The 27,314-nt window shown below is 42.3% G+C and overlaps 1 protein-coding gene across 2 annotated transcripts in view; it reads right to left on the bottom strand.

The window, feature by feature from the left end:
- The window catches only part of UNC5C (unc-5 netrin receptor C), a 249,366-nt gene that overhangs the window by 33,632 nt on the left and 188,420 nt on the right, over positions 1–27,314 (bottom strand). The window contains exons 5-8 of one of the 2 annotated variants that reach the window (XM_030947607.1): positions 17,826–18,006; positions 15,445–15,612; positions 14,089–14,253; positions 720–776 (exon numbers count right to left, since the gene is read on the bottom strand). In XM_030947607.1, coding sequence (XP_030803467.1) covers positions 720–776; positions 14,089–14,253; positions 15,445–15,612; positions 17,826–18,006 — 571 coding nt within the window. The remainder of the gene's footprint in view (positions 1–719; positions 777–14,088; positions 14,254–15,444; positions 15,613–17,825; positions 18,007–27,314) is intronic. The other variant, XM_030947608.1, reaches the window with a different exon arrangement.

The raw sequence follows: 27,314 nt of genomic DNA, 5'->3' as shown, positions 1-27,314 counted from the left end.
GCTTGTACCCTATCTTCAGCACCAATTCCAAGCTAATCTCTAGCATCATTATCTACCAGACATTTTTTTCCAAAAGGTCTGAGTATGTGTTCAAAAATTGATGTATTTCTATATAGCGAAAAATCCCATTTTTAGAAATGGCCTAATGAAAAAAGGAAGTGCAAAAACAAATCAGACTCTTTTAGTACCCCATTTTTGTTGGTTTGAAACATCTGAAATCACTTTTATTTTATCTCTTTTAGCCATTTAAGCCAAGCTGCCCTCCAGCTGCAGAGGTGAGAGCTGGCAGATGCAGAAAGGGACTGATCAATCTCTGACAGCTTCAGGCTACCAGACCTTCAATTTACCAAACTTGAAACATCCCATTTTTAACCCAGCAGTTCAGGAAGCAGAACTCCTGAGTTCCGGCTCAAAGAGAAGTTACCCTTCCACTACACTCCGTCCAGTTGCTAAGGGAATTTTAATGAGAAGATGGTTCATTCTCTCCAGCTTCTGTGTCTGAGGCAGCATCTTCTCCCACTTCCCTTGTGCACAAAGGCCCTTAGAATCCTGTGTCTGCTGCAAAGCACCGTGCCTGCTGTCAAGCAAGCAGAATGTCACCCTGCTGAATAGGTCCCTTTTTTTGCCTAGTCACACTGAGCTTGCCTAACAGTAAAGCCTAACCCAAGGAACAGCATCAAATTAGCATCCAGGAACATAAAATCAAACATTAAACTTACAAGAAAATCCATATTCATTCTGGGCTCTCTGTTCAGTTGAAATAGGATAAATGAAACCTTAAAAAGAAAGAAATTAAACAAAAATGGGAACAAAATCAAATGAGGAGAACAAAAAAATGAAGCATGAAAAATAGTTTAATCAAAAAAAAAGGAAAAGAAGGAAAAGAAACTGATGGCACTTTAAAATTCTGATACAGCACAGAATTATGATTTTGCATCCCTTGTCTCCTCCAGAGCCTTACTAAGAATTAATAAGCAGGCAGATTGAATTTCCAAGCCAAAATCGGTCTCGAGTCACTAACTTTGGAGTGCTTAAAGTCTTTCTTTTATTGAGCATAAACTGTAATGGATCTAATTTATTTCAGACATCTAGGGTCATTAGCATATGGAAAGTCTTTTTATCCTTATCCCTGCCATATGCTTTAATTCCCAGGACATGTTCGGTGAGGCTCTAAACAGTTTTTATATTTAATTATAATAGCTTGCTGTTGATCTAATAGAGCTAAAGGAGACCTGTTGTCACTGGTCAGAGGTTAAATACCGATTCGTGGAGCAGTCTATGCACAAAGCCCTCTCTCTGTATTTCCTTGGAATTATTTTATCCTGTCCTTAATACATGTTCAATAGGAATTCCTTAGGGAGTAAAGAATTTGTCAGCAAACAGCAAACTGAGTGGTTTCTCTTTGAAATCATTACAAAATCAATAAGGCCCCTGGGGTCAGAACATTATTTATTTGAAATCTTTGCAAGCACCATATATTGACAAAATCATAACACAATTTACAGCTTTATTTCAGGATGGATAAAGAAGAGATATCACTTCCTTTGTCTTTTCCTTCTGCACTCCTCACAGCACAGCACACTGGAGCCACTTAGTTCAGACATGTGAACCCAATAAGCATCTCCCATGTGGGAAATGCATGAAGTGCTCCAAGTCCCATCCTGCTGGGAAGGTAAATGACAAATCCAAACTAAGCAGGGGAGTCACTGTCTGGGATGGGATTAGAGTCAGTGTAGGAAAGAAGGTACCTCTCCTCCATCACCTTCCCTTAAGTCCTCCTGGAGGGAATTTCACCCCCTCCCCTTTGATCTCACTGCAAGGAGCTCACACAGCTGGGGACTCCCTGCAGGTGAGACAAAACTGGAAAATGCACTCCTGGTGTGTGCCTAGTGCACAGGACCACGTTACAGGCAGAGTAGTAACCCCAGCTCCCAGAACCACTGAGCTTGGGTGCTCTGTTGTGAGCATCTGTTGTGCCTGACACACATCTTGCTGCCTTGCTGTATTTTTTCTTAATGAAGACACAGTGTATCCCAAACATGGGCATAGACATACCTCCTTCCAAAATTTCCAGGCATTAACTACTGCATAAATTCTACCTTACCTGAAATACCAGAGCAAAACCAGCTGATTTTTGATGATGATGTTTTCTTCTGGGACATCATGGCACAAACTATACTGCCTGTAATCTCTGTTTAAAGCTTTACTTCACATCAAGGATTCCAGCCATACTGGTGTTTTTAAAAATATTATGTTCTTACATTCATTTCCCTGGCTCTGAGGCAAGTTCACCTATGTGTACTCTCAACATGCATATTCAATCTTTTGTTAATAACTGCCTTCTCTTTCTACTGGTGTACTTGAGGTACTGGCCATGAAAAGTCTGGTGAGTAACTTCTGAGGGCTTGAGTGAGTGCTCAGCAAGCCTGGGCATGAATTTACAGTACCCTTGTTACTCCCAATTACTCCCCAGACGAGTGCTGAGGCTCATAATTTGGTAAAGGTAAATTTCAGCTATAGCCTTATGCCCAATATTTCCTTTGCCAAGACATCTCTGGAGAGACCAAGAGGCAGGAAGAAGGAACTTAAAGGCCCAGGGAGAAAGTGGAGTTTAGGCTGGATGCGTTTCTGAATGATTTTTTGCCTTGTATTTAAATCAAGGAGGGCTGAGAATGTCTCCTTGCACTTCATGTGCCCCAGCAGGTTCTCAGGGGAGATGGAATGGAGCAGCCCACATCCCCTGGCTCTGCATCACCCATGGAACTTGAGCTCACCTGTGCAGAGCTGAAGAGGCTATTCCTCTCTCCTCACATTGCATCTGAGGTGGTCAGTTTTGTGTCCAAAGCTGTGCATCACTCCTGTCACATCTGAAGGGATCCAGCATCTGCCACTCAACAGGCACAAAGGATGGCACTACCTGGATTGGCTGTCATGTTACTCAGAGCAGTCTTTCCTCACAGGAAAATGAAAATCCAGGTTCAAGCTTTTACAGCAAAGTAAACAAGCACAACCCTCAAAACTTCTAAAAGAAATTTGCCTCATTGCAACCTCTCCACAGACCCTGCTAGTCACCAACACATATTTGTGGCTTACAAATAAGGTTCCAGATTCCCTTTCTGCTAACAACAGACAGCACCCCTGCAGCTATGTAACAGTGATGCCAATTTCCTCCACAGAAATGTTTTGTGCACCCGTTTAAAGACACATCTATTGAAACAGGAGGAAGAGGCAAGGATAGTACAGGCTGCTTCTGCCATTTGGGCAGGATGTTTTATGACAAAATTAGCTTTAAGCACACCTCCAAAAAACACTCCAAAAGGGAGTAGGCACTGCAAGGGCAAGGAGAAGTCCTGCAGCCCTGCACTGCTGATGGGCAGGAGGCAGGCTTAGTGCCACAATCCCAGCACAAGAGATTGGGGTTTTCTATATGAAGCTGGTTGTCACACTGGTCCCTCTGACTATGCCTTCAAACAATGAAAAAAGGACATTTTCATCAGATAATGACACAAGTCTGGTGGGATGAGTAACTGAAATAATGAAGAATGTCTTCCCTCCCCTCTTCAAAGTAATTGCAGTGAAGAGAGATCTTTTCCATGTTTTTTTTTCTTCCTCCTTGTATTAACAGCACTGCTTGGCAAATACCTAAGGGACTTCTAGCAGGGTGATGAACATTTTTAATGAGTGTGAATTTAGAAAGGTGCTGGAGGGTTTGACTCTAGGAAGGCTGCTGACTCATACTTACAACCGCTAGTTTTGCATTGAGCTACTTTGAGAAAAATAATTTAAGCTTCTTCTGAAAATATGTATGGGAAATACATATTTTCAAGAGTGCTTCTGCTATTTTGTTGTGTAACTTACTGTTGAATGAGTAAAATAGCAATAATCATACTTTATGCTTGCACAGTGCCTGCTGTTTGAGGCTCTCAAAGGCTTACCAAAATGGGTATTTGTTTCCCTCATTGTACAAGTACCTCACCCTATGTGAAACCTGAAAAGTCAGTGGGAGGCTCAGGTTAACACACAGAAACTGAACCACAGTAATTGCATGGTAAAGGCATTCAGTAAAAAGCTTTTAGTTAAGTTAATGTTTCTCCTTGTATTCTACTTTATAGTTCAATTTACGTTTGTAAATATATTTTTTTGTGCTGAAGGAAGTGTTTCTATCAGGTGTCAAAGCTGGGTTTTTTTTTAACTAAATTAATTACACTGGCACAAATCCTTTGTACAAATGCAGATGTACCATTAAAAAGGTGCTTTAAGAGGACGTGCTAGAAAGTATGAGAAAAGCAATTTAATCACCTTTATAATGATGCAACACACTGGGAAAAGCAAAGAAGGGCATATGTCAGATTGTACTTGAAAAATTAACCAAACCAACATTGACATATAGAAAAGACTACAGCAGGCTTTTTATCAATTTGCTTTAACTCAATTTAAGCATCAGTCACACTTGGCACTGATTTGGGAAATTGTGACCATTTAACTGAATAGATTGTGAAGCTCATTTAATTAGTTTGGTGCAGTTTGTGAAGGCAGATGATCCCCAAACATTGGAAGTCTAGCCTGAGCATTCTGGTCCCACATGCCTTGTTCTGACCTTCTGGAATCACGTTTGTGCTGGAGGCCCCTGGAGACAGAGAGGCTGCTCTGTGTCACTGAGCAGCCCTCAGCATATCTGCATGTGACTGTCACCAAAGAGTCACCAAAATGACTGTTCTAAGCTCTTTTTCTTCCTCTGGGAAAGAATCAATTCCTCAGCATATTCATGGGCATTTATATACACATGGTGCTGTGCCTGGGAGCTCAGGATCATGACCATGAGCATTCTGAAATCCTGTGTTTGATTTTGCCTAGAAAGCCATGGGAATATACTGCCTTGATCTGTGAACTGGAATATTTTAAAGAGAATTTTCATCCCTGTGTTATAAAACTCTAGGTCATGGCTTCATGCAGAGAAAACTTTGTAACTGGCTCCTCTTTTTGGTTTATAATTGGTTTTGCTAGCTTTCTAGTAATGCTGAATTTGTATTAATGAATATCAATTTTAGAGTGAACTGATCAGATTATGAAAATATTTTACTTTGCTGCTTGCAGAAAGTAAAATATTTAAATAAGAGAGAAAGAAAAATACACAGCTTTCTATTTGTATTTTTCCTGCCTATTTTCTCTCTTTCTAACAACTATATAGGTAAAACAGGTGAAGTAGATGAAGATGATATTTCTAGCCACTTATTTACTAGGGCTTATACAGTTTGGGTCACATTTATGAAAATATTTACAATTACCCTACAAAGAAATAGTTTTATAGCATTAGCTGCTGAGGTCACAGTTAATGATACATAGTTTGAGATTTCATTGAGATCAGCGAGAACTGGAGACCTGCACTTTCATTTAATAAGGTGAAGGTTGCATAAAGCACACCATAACTGTTAGTTTCTTCAATGCATTATACTTTAATCTGGCATCACTTGCTTCTAATCTATAAACTCTCTTTACTCACTCTGTAGCAGTTTCAAAAAGAGCTGAGCTCAAGTAATTCCATGGTTTCTCTGAAAGCCTGGCCACATGATGTGCCTCAAGAACATCTTGTGGCAATGAATTCAACAGGTTGAGCATAACAAATTGTAGCAGCCCTTTTCCCCCTTTTGGCTCCAAAATCAGTGCCCTCAAATCACCTCTCAGAAAACAAGATGCCATGCATTCAACTGCTGCCTTCCTTTCTCAGGAAACAGATAAACAGAGACTGATTCTTACATGCAGATGCTTAACATTTGAAGGAAGTAGTTCTTGGATGATTTGAAGTAGATGTCTGGTGTATAAAACGTGACATGAAACAACTGAAACAACTCAGTGAACCTTTTTCTTTCATTGTGATACATACACATCAGATGAATTCCAGTATCTGATAACTCAAAGCCAGTATGCTGGTAACTATTTTTCATACCAGACCCAAAAAATATGCACCAAATTGCTTCTGTTCTTAATTCCCAAGATGAGGTCTTCTTTCAGCATTAAGTCATATTACCCTCCTCACTGGGCCAGCTCCAGTAGCTCAGAATTTAATTTAAAATCTTTTGAGTTTTCCTGGAATTTTCTATAATGAGTCTCAGTCTCAGAAATTATACTGGAAAGTTTGAATAAAATTGCTTTAAGAACCCTAGTAACTTTTTCTCTTGTTGTTAATTTCTAGTTCAGTGGATCTCAACGAGTAAAAAAATCCTCAATGCCCCCCAAGTATATATTGCTGTTTCCAAATTCCAAGTTCTAGAAATTCAGCCAGTCTCCCTTTTCCTGTAAAATGCCATTCTTAATTCCATGTCAGCCCAATTTCAGGTTTCTTTGCACTCATGGGAAGAGACATACATCAATTCTATATTCTGAATTCCATTATACAGAGAGGGTTTTGAGACAAAGAAGAAAAAAAGTTATATGTCCCTGCAGTGTTTGCAGTGCTGTGGCTGTGACCTTGCATTACCAGTCCTGTTTCCATCTGCCTTACCCCACTCACCATCATTCCTACAGCTATTACCAGTTTGCTTGAGTTTCTTCAGTACTTTTAAAGGAAATTCTACATGATCAGTACAGTGTGGAAAGGCTCAAAGCTTTCAGAAAAGGCTTTCAAGGGCTTTCAAAATATTAATCCAGATACATTGCAATGCTTTTGGCCTCCATCTAAGCCCATCTAGGTTTCCATCTATGATGGCCAGTCACATATTCCCAGCTTACAAGAAAGAATTTAGGAGATTTAATTTGACATTCAGGAGTTTTAAATTGCTTTGTGCAAGTTCCACTGTCCAGAGGCTGCACATTTCCAGTATTTTCTTTTCTGCAAGGGGCAGAGTTAATGGTACAAGAGTAATCTCAGAGTAAACCCCATATTCTGCCTGTTTAGTGTCCAAGCTTCATGTTCAATTAACATGTTGCTAATGAGATTGGAAAAGTATTAACAATAAAATCTGGACTCTACTTGCTGTTAATTGTTTCTCTCCCTTGCTATTTCCCAGGAAATGTATCACAAAACCAAGACGATGTGATATGTTATACCTTACTTGTGGTGGTTAAAAATTAGAAAAAATTAGAAAAAAATTAGAAAAATTTTTCTAATTGATTTGAAAGCAGGCATTCAGGAAGAATGACAGGGCAGAGCAGCTTGATGAGGAAAATTAGAAAAAAACCACAAAAAGCAAACCAACAACAGAGTCCCTGGCACAGCAAAAATCTTTCAGACAGAAAGATTTCCCGTAGACAAAAAGATTTTCCCTCCCTACATTTTCTATTCTAAATAAAGACCTTCATGTCTGTAGTAATGATGCTGAAGGTCAGATATGATATCAGGCATCCCAGAGATAATGCACAGCAATTTATTTTCCTTCTGAAGGACTAATTATTGGCATATTGAGGGTGGGCTAATAAACAGGGAGCTTGAGGTTTTGTGACTGATTATTTACTTGGGTATTATCTCAGATCTTTCCTGAGTGGGTGAGTTCAATGGGGACACTCTCTTGTTCTCTCCTTGAACAGGAGTTCATGATCTTCTATAATTAAGTCTGCAATTATGTTTTCATTTTAAATTAGATCCTGACATTTTTTTTAACATTGATAGAAAGGTCTTGCCTGAATTTAAACATGCATGACGTCTATATGGGAATAAAGGAAGATGGAAGAGAAGGATAACTTGTGGCTAAAATCTGATGTGGATTAGAATATCCAAGTTTGACATTACACAGTCTTCTGCAGTTGAGGACTTTGACCTTTTAGTTAAATCTTATGTCAGTCTTTAGTAGGACCTCAGCACTGGGTTTGTTATGCATGTTTGACAGCAAAAGCAAACACATGCCTAGCACTGCAATTCACTTGATGTGTATTTGTGAATTCCACTCCTGGACTGACTGAATGCTAGAGAGACTTCCCGGGGTTCACTTTGCTGTAGTGGGACAAGAGTGCTGAAATGAGGACAAGGGACACCACTGGAGAGAGGATACATGGCAAACAGCTAGATGAAGGAAGGGACAACTGGGAGAGGATCTAGGAGAGGGGATCAAAACTGTTAAGAATGCTGGGAAAAAGAGTCATGGAAAGCATGCATTATCCACATGGAACAGGTATAGAAATCTTTAGCAGATTTGTATGCTCACAAACAAGGAAACTTGTACTTCCCAGCCTATAACCTCAGAAAGTCCAGAGACTCCAGAATCAGCTGATCAGCTCAATGTTTGTTTCCTAAATTCTAGAAACCTCCTTCCCCAACATGAGTTTTCATCTAAGCATGCTGCCAATAATTTTGTTAGTCCAGATTTAGAAACAGAGAGCACTGAGTTTTACTTCTGATTGTTTAATTTACTCCTTGATGAGCCTTCAGGTGCTCATTTAACTTTGCCCTGCCTGACACCCTGACAGAAAAGCAAAAATCATGAAATATATCTGCCTTTGTATATGACAAGCCTAATATAAATGTACATTATTGTCTCTGTATGGGGCGATTTTCTTCTACAATTAAATTGATGTATCAGTTAGACTTCATAAGATTTGAATTCTTCTTTCATCTATCTGAGAAACTTTCTGAGCTTTTAATGTGTAGAGGAACAGGGAAGAATAAAAGAAAACCTAAGAGGATAAAGAAGAATGAAAAGTAGAGATGGACAAGGTTGTCTTTTTTCTCCTCTCTGCATAGCTATAATATTTTTTTAATTAGTGCAGATTTTTGAAAACAGCCTAGAGATCTTGCAGCACTTGCTTTCTTTAAAAATAATGTGGAGGTGGCTCTTTCTGAACTGATTGGGGTTAAGACACAGGGATTTCAGTGCCCTGGGTCCTGCCTGTGGCTCTGCATTTCTACTTTCTCCCAACACTTTTATCTGCTTCAAGCAGTTGGTTTTCTAGGCAAGAGCTCTCAGTTGCACAGGGCCCATCAGAGCACGGATGCTTCTCAGCTGGGGATTTTTCATGTCACTACAATAAAATAGAGATGAGTCATAACTCTGAGATGTGTGCATAAACTCCCTTGGCTGCCACACCATTACATAGTACCCGGGTAGAAAACGGAATAACACATCCCTTTACTCATATCAAAAAACAATATTATGGAAAACTTCTAGGAATAGATGAGATGCCTACTTCAAATGAATGAACTCCCCCTGCTAGGCCAAAACAGACCAGGTGGCTGTGTCATTATGATGACAGCCCGAATATATTGGAAGTTCTCCCCTGACCCACATGCTCTTAATAAAAGGTTTTATTTCATTCCTCTGCACACACAGGCTTCTGTTGCAGTCTCTCTCTCGAGACTTCTGCTTACCTTCTGGAGCTTGGAAAATATTCCCTGCTCTTTGCACACTGATCTGCTCTGGTGGACCTGTGGTCCTCATCAAGCTGCTCTGCCCTGTAATTCTTCCCTGAATGCCTGCTTTCAAATCAAGCCAAAAGGGGAAACGAATTCTGATTCCATCAGAGTTTCTGACATGTTGCATTTACCAAGCAGGACATGTGCAGAATATGGATGTTTTAGAAAGAAAGACATGCTAGTATCAGGGTAGTACCTTGCTTTCCACTCAGGACCTGTATAAACAGAGACAAGACTGAAAAAGGGAAGCATTTTGCCATTTCATGCCCAAGCAGGATAAACTGCATCTTTTTCATTTGCTTAGGCGCTATCACTGCAAGAGGGAACTTTGTGAACTTCACACTGCTTTTCAGAGGAGGATTTCAGAGCACTCAGCAAATACAGATTTGCTGTCACCACGTCACATCAATTCACTCTTGACTAGAAGGCAGCTTTTTCTAAGAAGGAATGGCATTACTAGTCTGGTAATAACATCTTCACCATGGTATGGTGTCTTTTCCTCCAGTGGGGCATCTGCTATTTGCATTTCCAAGTAGTTAAGCTGCATGCAGGGAGAAGACCAGAGTGACCTGAGACCTAGTCCAGAGTATTGTAGCAACAGGTGAAGATATTTTGAATCTTTTCTTCCTTTTTTTTTTTAATTACAGTAGCACATCTCAGTCTTTTCATGCTCAAGAAACAGAGGGAAATTCCATACTGAATCTAATGACCCTTGGCAGTGATTCCCAGGTGGAAATTTCCTTTTGTTCCTATTCAATGATAGATTTTATTCCATATTGTGAGACTGTATAAAGGAAGCAATTCTATCTCACAGAGCAACAGTACTATTTGTGTAACTATATAACCCATAGTCCTCAAGCAACAACATGTGTTTCTCTATTACCTTGCTTGTTGCTGTAAGAGAGTTAGCTTTGTGTTTTGAAAAAAAAAAAATTAAAGCACAACTTAGCCAGGCTTTTATGAAAAGCCACAGTGGTTGACTAAAGCCAAAAGTGAGCAGAAAAAGTGGCACTGGTTTTCTCCCACTGACTGAGCTAGTGCCAACCCTGCACGTCCCAGGCATGACTTCAGAAAAGCCTAAAAGACCAGCAGGCACCAACCTCATGCCTATGGACCTGCTGTACCTATTCATTCAGGACAGGGACAATGGAGATCTGAACACTGTCACTTCAGATCCTCAACAGAAAGGATATATGTGACCTGCTGTGAGCATGATAGCTGCATGTCACAACTCAGGTAAAAAGCCTTCAACATAACCATGAAGCACAGCTAACTCTCCTCACAGTTTGTGCCCCTCTTCTTGACTATCAGCAGAATTTTACACATAATGCAAAGCAAAAGCAGCAGTTTTGTACCACACAAGTGATCTCGCACTCGTTCCAGACTGAGTCCAGCAAAACACTTCTCCTGGTACATAGCTTTAAAAATGTTTGTAACCTAGTGAAGGGAACTACTTGTACTGAAGTTTGAGGCAGCAGGAGAGTGCTTTGCTTTCTCATTCTCTGCACAAAACACCCACCAAAGTCATTAGGTGATACAAGTGAAGGGCTAATTGCAGTGCTTCAGTCTACAGCAATCCCCTGTGAGATGCAGTGCGTGCCTCTAAAAGTGTTGTTCCTTGCACTGAAGTATTTACCACAGTACTCATACATCAAGTGGGAAATAATGCAACTATGGAGGCAATAATGCAACTAGCGTGGGTGGTAACCAGCCAATTCTTCTTACACCTACAGCAGATTTTGTTCCAGAAGATCTTATTAATGCTATTATGGGAATTATGAAATTGTTATAATGGGAACTGCTAGACAATATTGTGTACTTGAAAACTTAAAATAGCAATGACTGCCCTAAATTTTCACTACATATGCTTTACCTGTTCAATTCAGCCTGCTGGCTCTCTGTGGGCTCTCTAGTTTAATGGCTGTTCATCCCTTCATGTTAACAGAAAAACACAAACTACTGGATACCGGAGAGTATGTGTGTACCAGCAAGATGATTAGTCTGAATAAATGCAACAGCAGAGCTGCATGAGAAATGCCACAGTCAGTGGTAAGCACAAACTACAGCTTTGGGTGTAAAATATGTAATTACAAGGGATGGAGAAAGCTCCACTGTTTTTATCCCCACGGAAATCAATAGTGGTGCAGACTTGTGCTCTTTGCTGGAGCAGGGGCAGTCTGATGAAAGAGCTTATTGATTTATCCAGCTGATGCTACTGAAGTGAATAATAGACTGGAAGAGAAAGGGCTTGTAAATGAGACTCATTCAATCCAGCATTTTCCAGGATATCTTTAACACACAGCTATATAGAGATATATATTTACAAGTGAGTTTTTGTCATTGCAACAGGCTAGAGACTCCTGGCAGAGTGTCTGCCTACTAATTCTTTGACCTCAACTACACCCATGGTGTCAACCTTCAGGCTCTCACTAAAGACTGGCAGCAAGGAGGCAGCACCAGGGCACCCAGAAATAGGATTTGACTATGGTGCAGGTCAGCAGCTGGCCAACAGATCTCCCAGCAGGCTGTGGCCACAGAGAAAAGGTGGCTGAAGCTTCCTCCATGCCACATGTGCCATGCCAGACACAGTGACATGAAGCCACTGGAAAACTCTCTTGTGAATCCACAGGTGCCCAGGCTAAGAGAATTGTCAGTTCCAGGCCAAACCCCCAAAGCCTCAAATAATGTGGAAAGAGGCATGTTGTTTGAAGAATTAAAGGAATGCTGTGCATCTTCCTGGCTCAGCAGGCAGATTTTCCAAGAATCTAAATCTACACAAGCAAAAATGTAAGTGTTCAGATTGATTTTGCATAAACTGAGAAAGATAAATAAATAAAAAGAGAGGGAAAGAGAGAGAGAGAGAGCAGCAGGCACACTGCCACAAAGTACAGCAAATCAATCTTCTCAGCAGTGATGGATCAGGGAGCAGGACTGGAAGTTTTGCAGGTATATGAAACCCTGAGAGTATAAAGACACCATTAAAACACTGCCATTAAATTCCAGCACTGAAGGATTATCACAGCCCCTGGAGCTAAGCAGGTCATTATGTGACTGCATATTTTTCATTACCTTTTTTATATACATATATATGAAGCAGAATAGGATTCACAACAGTTTCATCCTCTCTCCTGCTGAAGACCTCTGCTTTATACTCAGCATCCACTTTCACAAATAAAATGCAATATACCATCAACAGATAAATGAGATCCCTACAGGGCTTTTATTCTGCTGTACTATTATATCTACTTTTCCACAAGATTTCTGCTTAAATGGCTCTCTTTATGCACATACACAAAGATGACATACACCTGTCTAAATATAATCTCATAGTGAAGAGCTCTTCTGTGTGGGGAAATGCATCTTTTCCTCCTAATTTGCCGTAATGACTTATTAACACTGCTGGAACTAGGGGTGCATTAGCTCCCCTACAATAAAAGCCACCAAGGTGTTGTATAGTAACATGTAGCTGGATTTTTTTCCTTATCCTTAGAAATGAAAAGGAGAGGAGTTCTGAATGTTACCTTTCCAATTTCACCATAAAAACAAGTGTTTTGAGGTATTACAGCTTTATAGACCACTGACATTGACTAACAGCTTTTAACATGATGGAAATGCTTGTGTGAGCCACATGGAGGGAGATATTTGTAAATCTGGGAAACCTCAAAGTAAATGGTCATGTTGTGCCCTAGGGTAGCCCAGAGATCACTACCAACATAGGAGCTATCCTATATAGCCCTTATTCAAAGAGCAGACCAACTTAGTAGCTGGTAGTGTCATTTTCTGTCATGATGAATATTTCAGTTAAAAGTAACCTGCCTCAGAGAATAAGAATTCTTTACTCCTTTTTTTTATGATAGAACTCAAAGCATTTTATGATCTGCACACAGAGGTACTGGATGGGTACAGCCACAACTCTTTGGACAACAGAGAGCTGGGGCTTGACAGAGAAGTACTGCAGAGAGATGGGATGAAGGAATAGGAAAGAGCTGTATGTGAGGATTCTGGCTCACTAATGAAACGTGAAAGGGAGTTTTGATGCTCCAGCAGAGCAGAGAACACCGTATTTTTGAGAAGGGACAAAATGTAGAGCTGAATAATTGTTCATCAGTGTATGTCCGAATTACACTTAAAAACCTACTTTTCTTTCCTTCTCTCTCTGTTTGTCAGAAAGGCAGGACCTCTGCTTGAATAGGCACAGGTGGAATAGACTTCAGTGCTAAAGCTGATCTTCATGAGGCTGTAGCATGCTGGCAATCAGATAGGAAGTTTGCATCAGCACTGCGTTGATGCACTGTACCTCTTTCTACCACAGGTCACCCAAAATTGAAAAAGGAGCGTAACTATTATAAATAGAAACACGTGCACTCACCATTCCTGACAGTAAGAAGCCAGAAGCCGATCTGCTTGGCCAAGTTCACTTTTTGGAAATGCTGGCTTTGCTCTAAATGCTCTGTTTTTCCATTTGCAGTGCTGTAAGAGCCACTGCCAAGCTCCTCTGGACAGATGCTGAGCCCATATAGAGAGGAGGGCTGTGGGGAGGGCAGGCAGTAGAAGGCTCTGGTATGACTCTTTCTAATCTTCACTGTTCCATATTCTAGGCAAGAGGAGTGGGGCGTCCAGGCTGGTTGAGAACTGGTCCCTAACTCATTTCTCCTACAAATGGTTCTGTGAGTTTAGGTCATTGATGCTGATCTGCAGTTATTTCATGGTTTGCCACATACATCCCAGATCCTGGAGAGAGCACTTACCCTGCATGCAGAGCCCATCCGTGCAGTTCTTGGACTGCAGCACCAGCCCCTCACAGTCCTTGCCCCCATTCTTGGGAGCTGGGGCCGTGCACTCTCTGCGGCGCCAGTGGGTGCACTCCGTGCCACACGTGGACCACTTGCTCCAGGATGTCCACTTGCCATCCACTGGGACAAGGAGAGGACACAATTGGTTAGGGGGACACAACAGTGAAACCAAGATAGAGCAATGCATGTGCCAGCACACACCAGTCTGCCAGTCTGCAACTCCCAGCCCCTCCTGGCAAAGCAGAAGGATCATCAGCCTGCTCTTCTACTTCTGGCCTGTAAATGCACATTCACCCCCACATCGCCTTTCTCTCTGCCCTGGTCTCATGTCTGGTCTTTCCTCCCCTTTATATAAACTTCTAACCAGTTTATCTGTGCTCAAAGTGTACAAGCAACAAGTCAGGAATCTGTGATTTAATTTTGTGGCAGGGGGGTGGCATTTTTAACACAGAGGTTAGACTTTTCCAGAAATTCTTTTTTAATAGGAAGATATTTATTGTTAAATATTCTCTATTAAAAGAAATCTCTAGAGGCACCAATTTATACATGAGCAGAACCAGGAATGTGTTTAGCACCTTTCAAAATCCTGCAAATTATTTTCAAAAGCACTAAAATGAACAGCTGAAGAATAATATATAAAATTGTTCCAGTGAGAGAGCTGGATTACCAAACTTCACAAGCTGAAGATGGCCTTACTGCCATCGATTAGAGTGGGTCAGTAGTAGGAGAGTGCTGGACAGTAGGACAGATGGCAGAATTTTACCACAAGAAGTCAGCAACTACATTTCATGTCCTGAAACAATTTTGTATTTTTCAGAAGTTACATTTAAATAACTTCCAAAAGTATGGATGCACATCTCTTTCCAATAAAAATGCCTTTGTATTTGACGATTGTATATGTCAGGTAAACATCTGCCTCAAATTTAATATCCACATCCCAGATGCTTTACTTGCTGAGACAGCTGGACTGAACAGACATTGCAAATATATTTACATCACAGTTGCTTTCTATATTCAAATCCCAATTATTTTCCAGAGGTTTCAACCTTTATCTCCTACATTTTGAAGCTCTGAATGCTCCCCAAATCTCCTGAATTGTAAGAGCTGAGACCACAGTGCAAGCAGTGTGCAAAAGAAGGGCTGGAACCTGTGCTGCTTGATATGATGTGCTCACTATTTTATCTGGTTATGCACTACATTTGAATATTAATTCTCTGAAATGTTGGATTTATTAATAATGAAAAGGAAGCTGTTGCAAGTGTTCTGAAATGACTGATGACAAAGTATTTATGTGTGCTGTTCATACTGAACCTGGACACAGAGTGGTGCAAGCTATTTTCTGGACGCTCTGGCCCTCACAGAAGGCGCCACCGTTGAGCGGGGCAGGGTTGGTGCAGGTCCTTGTGCGCTTCTGGAAGCCTCTCCCGCAGCGGCTGTTACACACAGACCACTCTGTCCAGGTGGACCAGCCTCCATTCACTGCAAAGCAGGAGAAAAAGAGCATGGTCACACAAACAGCCCGGCCTGGGCAGCCCCAGGGAGCTTCTGGCTCTGTGTCATGCAGCCTCGAACAGCAGCCACAAGACATGGCACGAGAAACAGCACTGAACAGGCACAAACCCATGTCTCCAGCACACCAAGTGCATGCCAGAAATCACTGTACAAGTTGAAGAAACGCTGATGCTGAATGAAAAACATCATTTGATGACTATTAGGGTTGGCAGGTGACCTGCCTTATCCTGAAAACCAACCTGATCCAGCCTAAGCACCTGGCAGAGTGTGTATGACCAAAATCCCTGCAGGATCAGAGAGCTCTAGCAGCCAGAAGCCCGTGCTCTGAAAGCTGCACTGTTTTCCAGAGGGAGATAACCTGTGCTCCCACTCATGCTCAGATGCACCCATCACCTATGCATGCTGAGAGACCCCCCCATGCTTTGATTAGATATGAAGAATTTTCTTTTCCTTTCTTTCAAGAACGTGACTTCAGGATGTCAGGACTTCACTCACCCCTCTGTGGACATAGCTGGCGCATACATAAATGTCCCAGCACCTCCCTAAGCTGTTCAGAATGAGCTAACTCTAAATGCTTTTCTTTCTGTTGGAATTTGGGAAGATATTTATCTCTTGGAAGTTATTTATACTGACTCTCCCTTTCATCCACCACAGTTTCTGGGATAGATGGAGGAATGAAGAAGGAGTTGTGCTCTTCTACATAATATTGTGATTGTCAGGTATGAGTAATAACATATTAACTGCTCGGATTCCCTAAACCCAAATGTTTGTGATATGGCACAACCCTTAAGCAGCTCTGGCAGCAAAACCCATAAAAACGCCTGCTCCCTACACATGTCTCTTGAATACACTTTTGAAAAACATTCTTTATATGTGTGAGGAAGGGTTATAGTATGCCTACATCTTTATGTTTCTGCATTCATCTCAGTTACAAAACATGGTACTCTTGCATGGTCCATCCCTCAATACCAAAAGCACTGCTAATCAACTCAATTCAGTCAGTTTTCTATAAAAACTGAAGTAAAAAGCCCTCATTGTAACTTCAGAGAAGCAACTGCTTACAATTAAATCTAACTGCTACCCTGAATATGAAATGAATATTAGGGATAATCATAGGGATTTTTTCCTACTTGTCTATCCTATAATTAAGCTGATTGTAAAAAACACCAGTTCAGTCAGCTGGCACATAATCAGAGCAGGTTTTGTTCTGGTGGATGCCCCCACCTGGAATGCATTTGGGGAAGTAACTCTGCAGGGGCAAAGGCTTGGACTGGTGAGACAGAGCTGCAGCACAACACAGGCTGGAAGAGACTCTGGGAGGGAATCCCATCATTTCCCAGCCAAAGCATGGCCTGCCTCAGTCACATCAGGACTGTGGATGCTATCCCATGCTTTATATTCCCCTGATGTTTAGTTTTAAACTAGGCTGTGTGCCTACGAACTGCAGTCCCAGAATGGTGTCAGGGTATGTTTTGGAAGTAGGCACCAAAAATTAAGCTTATTTAAAGAGCTATAAGAAGATGGTAGATTCTGATTAGCTCTGACACTCTTACCAGTCACTGGAAGCACAAACTCTCTACCAGTTTCACTCTTATTTCAGAAAAGGGTCACTAAGAACATGAACTGTGTTGCTAACCAGCCATGTCTTGGACACTCCTGCTGGAGGATGTGCCCTGGTGGCTCCTTGCTGTTTGCAGCCAGTGTGTGTTACAGCAAGGGGAACAGCCACCTTCTCTCCAGTGAGGCTGTTTGTGCAGGGGGCTCTTCCTCCTTTAACACCATTGCCTGTCACCAATAATACAAGTCCCCAGACTCCTGAGGGATTTCAGCAGTTCTCCCCAACTGCAGTCCCCAGACTCCTGAGGGATTTCAGCAGTTCTCCCCAACTGCAGTCCCCAGACTCCTGAGGGATTTCAGCAGTGCCCCCTGACTGCAGTCCCCAGACTCCTGAGGGATTTCAGCAGTGCCCCCTGACTGCAGCCCCCAGACTCCTGAGGGATTTCAGCAGTGCCCCCTGACTGCAGTCCCCATGTGCGGCTACAAGTCACCAGGCAGCACAGGCAGCCCAGCCTGGGCACTGACTGCAGCCACAGCTGCACAAGGGCATTGTGCACCACCCTCCTGCCCCACCTCCTGCTCTGTGTGTCCATCCATCTGCAACAGTACAAGGCATCACCTACCATAGACTATCACAGTGGCTGTGGTGCTTTTCCTTTTGGCCACGATGTTTTTTGCAACACAGGTGTAGTTGGCAGTGTCAGAAAGCCGGGCTTGCTTGATGATCAGGTTATGATCAATGGTGATGTAAAAGTTTCTGTCTTCCACAGGATCAATCACCTCTTCGTTCTTCAGCCACTCCACCTTGGGGTTTCAAAGGGCCAGAGGGGAGGCAGTGAGTCAGCAACAAGTCACACCAATATGGACAGACACAGTATCTGTGATTGCATTGCTCATCCCAGAAAACACTACGAGCCGAGGCATATGACAAAGGACTCACCTGATGAACATCACCAACTGAAAGAAAACACCAGGGCAGAAAAACAGGAGAACACTCTTCATGCCTACCCTTTCCTTCCAGTCCCCTTTCATCCCACTCACCCACCCACTCAACAGCTGTCTTGCCTCGCCTTGAAAACATCAATGCATTTTCAAAGGCTGCCAGGTACTGTACAGGGAATAGCTGGTCTGTGCTTTCAGAGTCAGAAGCAAGGCAAAAAGAAAGGGTGATATCTTAGGAGCATATCTGCAAACAGGAAATTCTCCTACAACACCAGAAACCCTAAATCAGCACAGATCTCACCCATTGTTTTCCATACCTTGCCTAATCAGGCAGTTATTAATACAGTAACCTTGTAGGTACCTGACCTGGGTCTAAAACCATGAGACTCTGTACTGGAGTGGGTAGCACTAACAAATCATAAACCTCAATATTTTTAAGTACATTTGCACTCACATGCATATTGTCTGGCTTCAATGAGAATGAAACAAAATAGTCAATTACCAAGGAAATAGGAAATCACAAGGACATCAGTGCTTATTTTTCCTCTTTATTTGTGTAAGCTATATTTTACTTTAATAAAGCATGATTTCCTTGGTTGCACAGAAAAATATTTTTAATATGAGGTTTTTAATCTAGACAATATTCTCTTTATTGCCTTCCTTAGAAAACACCCTGTTATATCCCAGCTGACTGCTGTGAGCCACTCTAATATAATTTGGCTTCAAATCTAGTAGCTTGTTTTCATTGGAACTGAGTGTGCTGAAGGACAGGACTGGGGCCCTGGATGGATCAAAGCTGGGCCTTCACGTCACTGGATCCCTTCAGCCTGTGCCCAGGATTTAATTAAAGGAAGAAAAACACAACCACAATCAACCCACTGGACTCATGAGGTGCTAGCTGCCAAGTCCTTCTCTCACAAGCCCCACTTTTCTAAAGACATTTGAGGAACTACCCAAGCATTGACATACCCCGAAAGCCACCTGAGACAGCTATACAGACTGCTCCAAACCATGGTGAGAAAAAACAACAATTTCTCCTGGTGTTCAACACAGAGGGCTCAATTCAACCCCAGACAAAGCCAGTCAATGCTGCAAGAGCAGTGCTGGCAGATGTGGGCTTGGATTATAGGTGCCCACCACCCACTCCCCACTTTTAGCCCTGCCTTAAGCAGCTCCAGCTCCCCTACTCCAGTTTGGGTGGAGGCACTTCAGGTATGAGCTGCTTCCAAAGATTTACACCTGTAGTGAATGTAGAGCCACTGCTGCAAGGAAGGCTTGATTTAAACCCCTCTTTCACAGCACATCACTGTGGGATGTGGCAGCCTCACAGCTGTCGATACTGCGGAGCTGGAAGACAGTGGTTCAACAAGGGCTCTGGAAATGGATACGTGTGTCTGCAAGGAACAGGGGAGGAAGAAAAAGACATAAAACTTTGGAGGCTGTATTTCTGTCACTATCACAATCATGTTTCACTGTGGAGGATACAAGCTCTTAGTCAATAATCTGTTTTTCCTTGACAGAATGACTAAACTTGTTTTTTCTGCCTTTCTTGAATCCTAATAGGTTTCAGGCATAATCAAGACAGACAGATTCCTGTTCAGTCAATGGCAATATTTAGCTCCTTCCTCACCTGGAGGCTGAGTCTGCATGAATTCTAGACTGCAAAACAAGCCAGAAGCTTATCTCCATCAGTGGTATGCTGCCATTTAACTGCTGCCTCACACAAAACCCAGGTATTTCTTTGATTTTAATGCAACTGTTTATTTCTGGGATGGTTATGCCAGGGCTGTAAAAGAGGCTACACACACTGCCAGAGCGGTGTACATCCCACTTTCAAATCTGTGTGTACTCTTCCTCTGCTTTGCATACTGAGGACACCAGGACACCAGCTAAGGACAGGGCTACAGTATACATGGTCTAAGTTTAAAATATTTCTGGTATGCCCATCCAAGAATATACTCTAGCAGCCTTTGGTACCCTCAAGGCTCCATGCCCAAGCACATGGTTCTTTTTTCCACTACTCTGCAACATTTTCTCTCTCTGCAAAAACACACATACATATTCAATCTGGGTCTCAAATGAGTAGACAAAATTAAAGCTGTAAGCATTGAATTCCCTATCATCCCTGCAAAACCACCAAAGATAATATGAAAAGAGAAGTTGCCAATATAAAAAAAAATCCCAAAACAAAGCAGCTCTGTATAATTCAGTATATTGCCTCTGGCTCTACACCAAATCTCTTAGGAAAAAGATCCTTTTTCACCTAATGTCTCACAGAATTTACTAACAGTAAAAGTTTGAAGAACAACTTTTTTTTCTGCCAGTACATCAGTACTGCATGTGCAAATCTAAATGCCATCTCTTTTACAAGGTATCTCCTAAATATATCTAATTCAGTCTTCTGGCATCCAGGTTTTTATGGTGTCTTTAAATGTTGCAAACTCTAATGTCAAATCTGAAGGAAGGAACTGATGGATGATTTGACAAGCAGTGGGAGTCTCCTTTCACACATATTTTAGCCATCAGTAGAGCAACACAAAAAAAAAAAAAAGAACACCCCTCTAGCGGTTGTATTTTCTCCCTCAGTCCTTGTAGAAATTGGGACTAATTAAACAAACTACAATATGTGAAACTGTTGTTGGTACTTATTTTCAATTACTGTTGGACCTATTTTTTATGGTGCAGGTGACCGCAGTGCTCAGCACCTCCAAGCCTCAGGTTATTGTTTTTTTTGAGGTAACCAGAGTAGGTGGGAGTAGGGTTGTTCTGTCACGTAAGTAAGAAGAGACCAGGTGTCAAATACAGAAGAGAAGCAAGCAGAATGAGACAGTTTGATTTATGAGTGACAAGTATGCAAACTGTTATCACAGAAGTTAAAAGCAATGATCTCTTTTGATGCCACGTCATTCCCCAAGGTGCAGCCCCCTTACTGAAATAGGCTGTTAATCCAGTCAGTGCAGAAACTTATCCTGAATTTAATTCTGCAGCCTGAATAACAGTTACTGGCAGCTAAGGCACTGGACACTTGTGTGCCAGAGACCTGTACACCTGCAGGCAAGTGGACAGAGGACCAGCAGGATATAAATGGGCTCTTCAAAGTGCACAAAAGCCTGACTTCAAGGTCATACCAAATCACACCTTCATGCCTCCATTTTTCATCTCTCTTGAGATGTTCTAGATTAGATGTTTACTTCTGCCTAAATATTAAGGATGTATATTTACTGGCTATAATCAGAACAATTCTTGAACATGCACCTAGCTCTATGTATTCAATTAAATCAGGCACATCCCTCCAGCTGTTATTGATAATTGTACTGATGGTCATGCATATATGTAGAAAAAGCATGGGATCAGTTTTTTCCTTATCATAACAGCAATCATTTAATTGGCAAAAATTATGCCATGAAGGATGGGGTAAATGTATCCTCTGGGGGATGACAGCTATGGAAAATTACAATTACAACAACATACACGTGTTTTTTCTCATATACTAAACCCCTGGAACAAAGTAGACACAAAATCCTTTTTCTTCTTGCTAGTTTTCTACACAATAAGGTATTTTTGCTATATGTTTGCAAACTGACTAGCAAGAGAAGGCTGCTCAGTTGAGGTGTGAGAGTGGTGAATGAAAACCTGACCAACAGAATCCACAGAGGCTGAGAAGTGGGAGCACACTGGAGCCAGCTACCTTTTGGCCAGAGCTCCTTAGCACTCTGGATGCAACTTGCAGTTCCATGAGGCGCAGGGATCCTGCCAGCTGCACTGGTGCTGCACATCCAGGGCTGCTAATGGGCTAGCAAGTAAGCCTGCAGGAGACTGAATTGTCCCTGTGGCCAGCGGGGGAAGGCACGATCCAAGGTGTCCCTAATTTGGAACAACATACCTTGTAGTGTCTTTTCTGTCATCCTGTTCCCTGGTGAGAGACAGATGTGTTGTCTCTAATCATTCACTGATTGGTATCGGGAGATACATTAACATAATTGGCACATTTGTTCTAATTAACAGAAGGAACCTGCCACATGCCACCCAACATGAAAAGCAAGACCATCAGCAAGAGCAGAAAACTGCAATAACACCTCAGCTCTACCTGGGATCTGCGGCCAGACCTGCGCTGCCACAGGGTGTTTACAGCAGCAGCACACACAGAGACCAAGACTTGCAAAGCCAGGCCAGGCTTCTGTGCAGACGAAATGAACATAGGGAACATAAATCACACAAGCGATTACACACGCAGGAAAACCTATTACAGAAGCTAATTGCTGATACAAATTTAGCCATACCAAGTTACCAGCATTCCTAGGCACTTAAATCTCTTGGCACACTTGCATATGCGTGACTGTTTTAGAAACTGGTAGAGCAGAAACACATCTGCTCTGAAAGAAACCCAAGGATGGAAAAGGAATATGATCTCATCTAGATGCTGCCCTCTTGATCATAAGAGATGTTGCCTACACATCTGGCAAGCTCAAGAGCTAAGTCAGCAGGGTCTGAGTTCTGGATCCCCGTTGCTCTTTGCCTTCTCTGCACCAACCTGCCCTAGGGTAACCTTCAGAGCAAGGAGCACCTGCTGAAAACAGCAAGTCTTTTACCCTCCAGACACAGGCAAAGCCCGCCAGTGCCATCTTCCACAAGAAACAAGATGCAAACATCTGGGAGCAGCGAGAGACTTGCCTTGATGAAAGGCAATTTGTAATTTTGGAAGGCGAGAACATTGCATCCGTGCCTTCCCCATGCCTGGTTGAAACAGCAGGATTGCTTTCCATCTGGTTCCCCATGCACTCTGGATTGTGGCTGGTGTTCTCTGCAGCTGTGTCAGCTGGTCCCAGTGGCACGGCTCGCCTTGCAGCAGTCCCTGCTGAGCTGGCATCACATTCAACAGCCACAGGGAAATCTCAGCTCCCTGGCTTCACCTGGATTGTAACACGCACACACACGCACACGCACACACACACACACTCTCCAGTAATAAGGTATTTTGAAACAAACTAACTGACTAACTACCAATTTGGACACAGTACAAGATGTCTATGTGAGACTGAGAAAACTCTAGCAGTTTTCATATGAGCCAGCAACAATTTTAGGTACTGTGAGACTTGAGTGCCTCTTTGAAGAACGTTATTTGATTTTGGATCTGGTTTCATCCCAGCAACTGTCCGCTGAAGAGGATGCTGTCCTTTATGTACTATTTGCTGGAAAGATATTTCATGCACATTTAAGATTGAAAATAAAAGGAAAAATAAGTGATCTCCAAAGCAACTGAAATTACAGCTCTGAGAGACTGCAAAACACTGAGAATGAGACAGCAAATGCAAACCACCGTGGTGTTTTGTTCAGTTGTTCTTATTGTGTTTCTGCTGCAAATAAGGAGAATTGTTGTTCCTGCTGTGGAAACACTTCCGTAATTACACATACATCCAGCTTTCTGCTTGCAGGGTGTGTGTACAGATGCTGGATGTCTCCAGCCCCATTACAGCTTTGCTTTATGCACAACTGGGAAGTTAAGCCTCAGAATAAACTTCTGAGATGGAATGGTAGCAGCAGATGGAGAACTTTATTCCACAGAGTCTCAAATTAAAAAACAGATCATGGCATTATGAAAACCACAGCACCTGCTAAGTGGCCATCAGAAGCTGCTGGGTTTCTTTTCCCACCTGAAAGAGGAGCTTGAACTGGAGGCCCATAGCTCACATGTTGACTGGCACTTTTGGCACCATGAGGGCATATGGACAGATAGGTTGTGTTAGCTAAACCAGAATCCCAGAGCTGTCTGCCACAGAAAGCCAGCTGTAGAGAAGAGGATAAGCTAGCAGGGTTCATGTCAGAGCTCTTGTAGAAAATCTCCCATTGTAATATTTCATGGAGGAACTAGAAGTCTGACTGTTCTCCAATTCCACAGATCATCCCTGCCTGAACTGAATCATACAGCAACTGGATTCACTTTGGAGCATGATCTGCCCTCACTTTCACCGGCATCAGTGGAACTGGACTAGAAAGGAAAAGTGCAGGGGTAGGTCCCATGGAAAAGTCAGGTCTCCAAAAGAGCAGTTCTGCAAGAAGACCTATGCTCCTTAGCATGGGTTTCTGCACTGTGGAAATGAACTGGTAGAAATGTAAAAACAAGGCTATATAATAATCTAGTAGTCAGGGTACTTCCCAGGAAAGCCCAAACTCAAATTCAAACCTGTCATTCAAGCAGGAGGTTGTAACCTATGTCTCACACTTTGCAAGAGTGACTTGACCACCCACCAGTAGGTTGAGGGGTAAAATGTATGTTAAGAGAGACAGAAATGTAGGGGACCAGGTGCTGACAATTGCAGGGTGCTTTATCCTGTACTTTTGGAGGACAGGCCTGCATGGCCAGACCTTACCTAAAGGCTCTCCAAAGCAAAGGATGAACAGCCCTCATTCATTTTGGGCTGTGCTCCTTCTTTACACAAACCTGCCTCCCCCTCTCTTCTTCTCCCTGACACCCAAAGGCAGTTCTGCTGTATGTCACAAGGCACTGCAAAGGACAGTGCTACTTTTCAGCAATTAGCATTTGTGGCCACAAACTCTTCTACTTGTCTCTCCTGCAGCTCATTTTCCTGCTGTGAATATAGAACACTGTTTCAGTAACACACACCTGCATGGAAATGCACACACATGAACTCCCAATTAAGGGATAACTGCTGCAAAACATAAGAGGCTCTCAGGAAACAACACAAACAGCAGTCATATTAATAATCAATTAGATGGAACTGCCTATTTGTAGAAGTCCCTAGCTTCCACCAGCCTTTGCCTGGGCAAGAGCAGCTGAATAAAGTTTGTGTCACAGTCATCTTGACTCAGCAAGACAGTCTCTTCTGCCTCTTGATTCAGTGATCCTTTCCCCCTTGCTCTAGTTCCTAATTAAAGCCATGAATGTGGATAAATATCACATACAGTTTTAAACCCAACTGGGTCACCAAACTGTACACAACACCCTGTTCTGCAATTAAATTACTCTGTGAAACACCTCAATTAAAATTAAAGAAGCAATTACCCCCTGTTAAAGGCTCCACAAATCATACATTTCAATGCAAAAGTTCATCTGGCAGCTTACGGCATATTAACCAATCTTACATCTCATTTGTGTTTTGATCTATAACCTACCCAAATGAGCTAATCTGATGTGACTCAGTGTCTCTAACTATATTTTATCATGTGCAATACGATACCATTGTCTTTTAAAGAACAAGTTAAATAAGCTAAGGGGTTAATTGCTAACAACTCAGCCATTACTGTTGGAGTGTCACAGAATGGGATCCTTCCTGCCTTCTCAGGTTAGCTTTAGAAAATCACACACAGAGAGCTGAGTGGAACTGAAATGGATGTTTGTGTTCATGCTGGGGAGCTGCTACTGTCTGATTTCCACTGAGCACGAGGCTGGCAGGTCAGACTGCTGATCTCACCACCTCACCCTACTTCTCCCCACTGGGGGAAAGCAGAAGGCAGAGAAGCACAGAGCTAGGGCAGGGTGCTGTTTGTTGCTATGTCCACTCATTTTTTTCTCTTTTTGTCACAGGAGGAATATGTGAGCTTGCCCCTTCCCCCTCAGCTATGTGCAGAAACCTCAGTGTAGCAGCACCTGTGCTGGTCCTTCTGCTGCTTGTCTGGGCCATGCACTGAACAGCCCAAACATTTACCTGGGTGGCTCAGAACCTGTAGGTTTGTTCAGCTTGATATTGGCTATAAACCTGGGAGTGGGGAGGGATGCCAGGGTGCAGCTGACACCCATGCTGGTTGGGGCTGGTGGGCAGGGGTGTATGAAAGCACAGGAGCTGATATTTCTGTTATCTCTGTTTATATCTCTGTTTTTCCAGGGACCACGGAAATCCTTGGTTCCTTACATTGTCCGAAGTGAACAAGGAGATGTACTTTGATTTGACCTCAGACCCTGAGGCTGGTGTGTTTTAACACATCTGTTTGTATTTGGATTTTGACTTTTTCTTTTTTTTTTTTCACAGTGCCCATGACCTGAGCCTGCTTTAATGCTTGTCATGTACTAGTGGATCTGAGGGACGGATAAGTGTTGCTTTAAAAGCTTTGCCTGCCCATCTCTGTCTTTGTCCTTCTTGCCCTCTGGAGAAGCTGTATGTTGCTATGTGGTTCAGCTTTTCAGTACTCCTAAGATCTGCTCTAGCATTGATCCATAAGAGCTTGACACAGTTAATTGCAATTAAATATGCTGGGAATGATAAGCCTGAATTCCCCAGATACTGAAAAGAGGACAGAATTCATCCCTGAGCATGCTTGTTCTCACCACTTTGAAATACCAGGAAAAAAAGAAAAACAAACTAAACACCCAACAGAGAATGAAGGGGGAGAATGGAATCAAAGAGAAAAAGCAAGCGAAAGACATTGGGACTCTGGACTCCAGCACTGCACACATTACACTGAAGGTGCATTTTGTACAGTCTCACAGTGTAAGCTTCTCTTCATCTGTTTTGGTGTTAAATACAGTGGCTCCTTCAGAAACCAGTAAGTAAGAAGAAAATCCTAAACAAAACACAGTTTCCAGAGTGTGAAGAATCTAAAGCACATGCTCACCAAAGCATTTGGAAATGCTGCTCACAGCTGCAGCATACGCGTTACCCTACTCTGCTTGGAATCAAAGCAGTGTTTCAACAAGATAGAAAACAGCCTCAGTCTGCTGCCTGCCTTCTCCCAAGCCCTTCTAATAGTTACCTGTACCATCACATCAGAAACTTCTCCAAATAAATGAAGTCTTAAACTAAGAACTCATTCATCTTTAAATTAAAATAATCATGTAATCCTTCAACCCACCAAGTTATCTTTCATCTCTCTTTTTTTTCTTAAATTTATCTTACTAGCTTTAGCAAGTGGCTGTAATAAAGTGTCACATTAAGGTATTCATATTCATTAGTGTTCAGGTCTTTGTTCTTTTAATAGTGTTGGAAAGAATCTACAAAGAGGCTGTATTAGGCGGCTGTCCAATCTGGGTGTTTGATCTCTTTCTGACTTCAAAAGTCAGAAGAGGAAAAAAACCCACATTGAATGTCAGATAGGGAGTATAAGATTTCTGAGCCTGCCAAGTGTTAATTGGTGTCTGCCCTGACCATGGTACAAATAAGATTCAGAGTCACTCAATGCACCGTCATGAAGGGCTATTGACAGAGCGAGCAGGATAC

Source organism: Camarhynchus parvulus, chromosome 4 (assembly GCF_901933205.1).
Source record: "Camarhynchus parvulus chromosome 4, STF_HiC, whole genome shotgun sequence".
Taxonomy (NCBI): Eukaryota; Metazoa; Chordata; class Aves; order Passeriformes; family Thraupidae; genus Camarhynchus; species Camarhynchus parvulus.
This window is presented reverse-complemented; position numbering and strand designations above follow the sequence as displayed.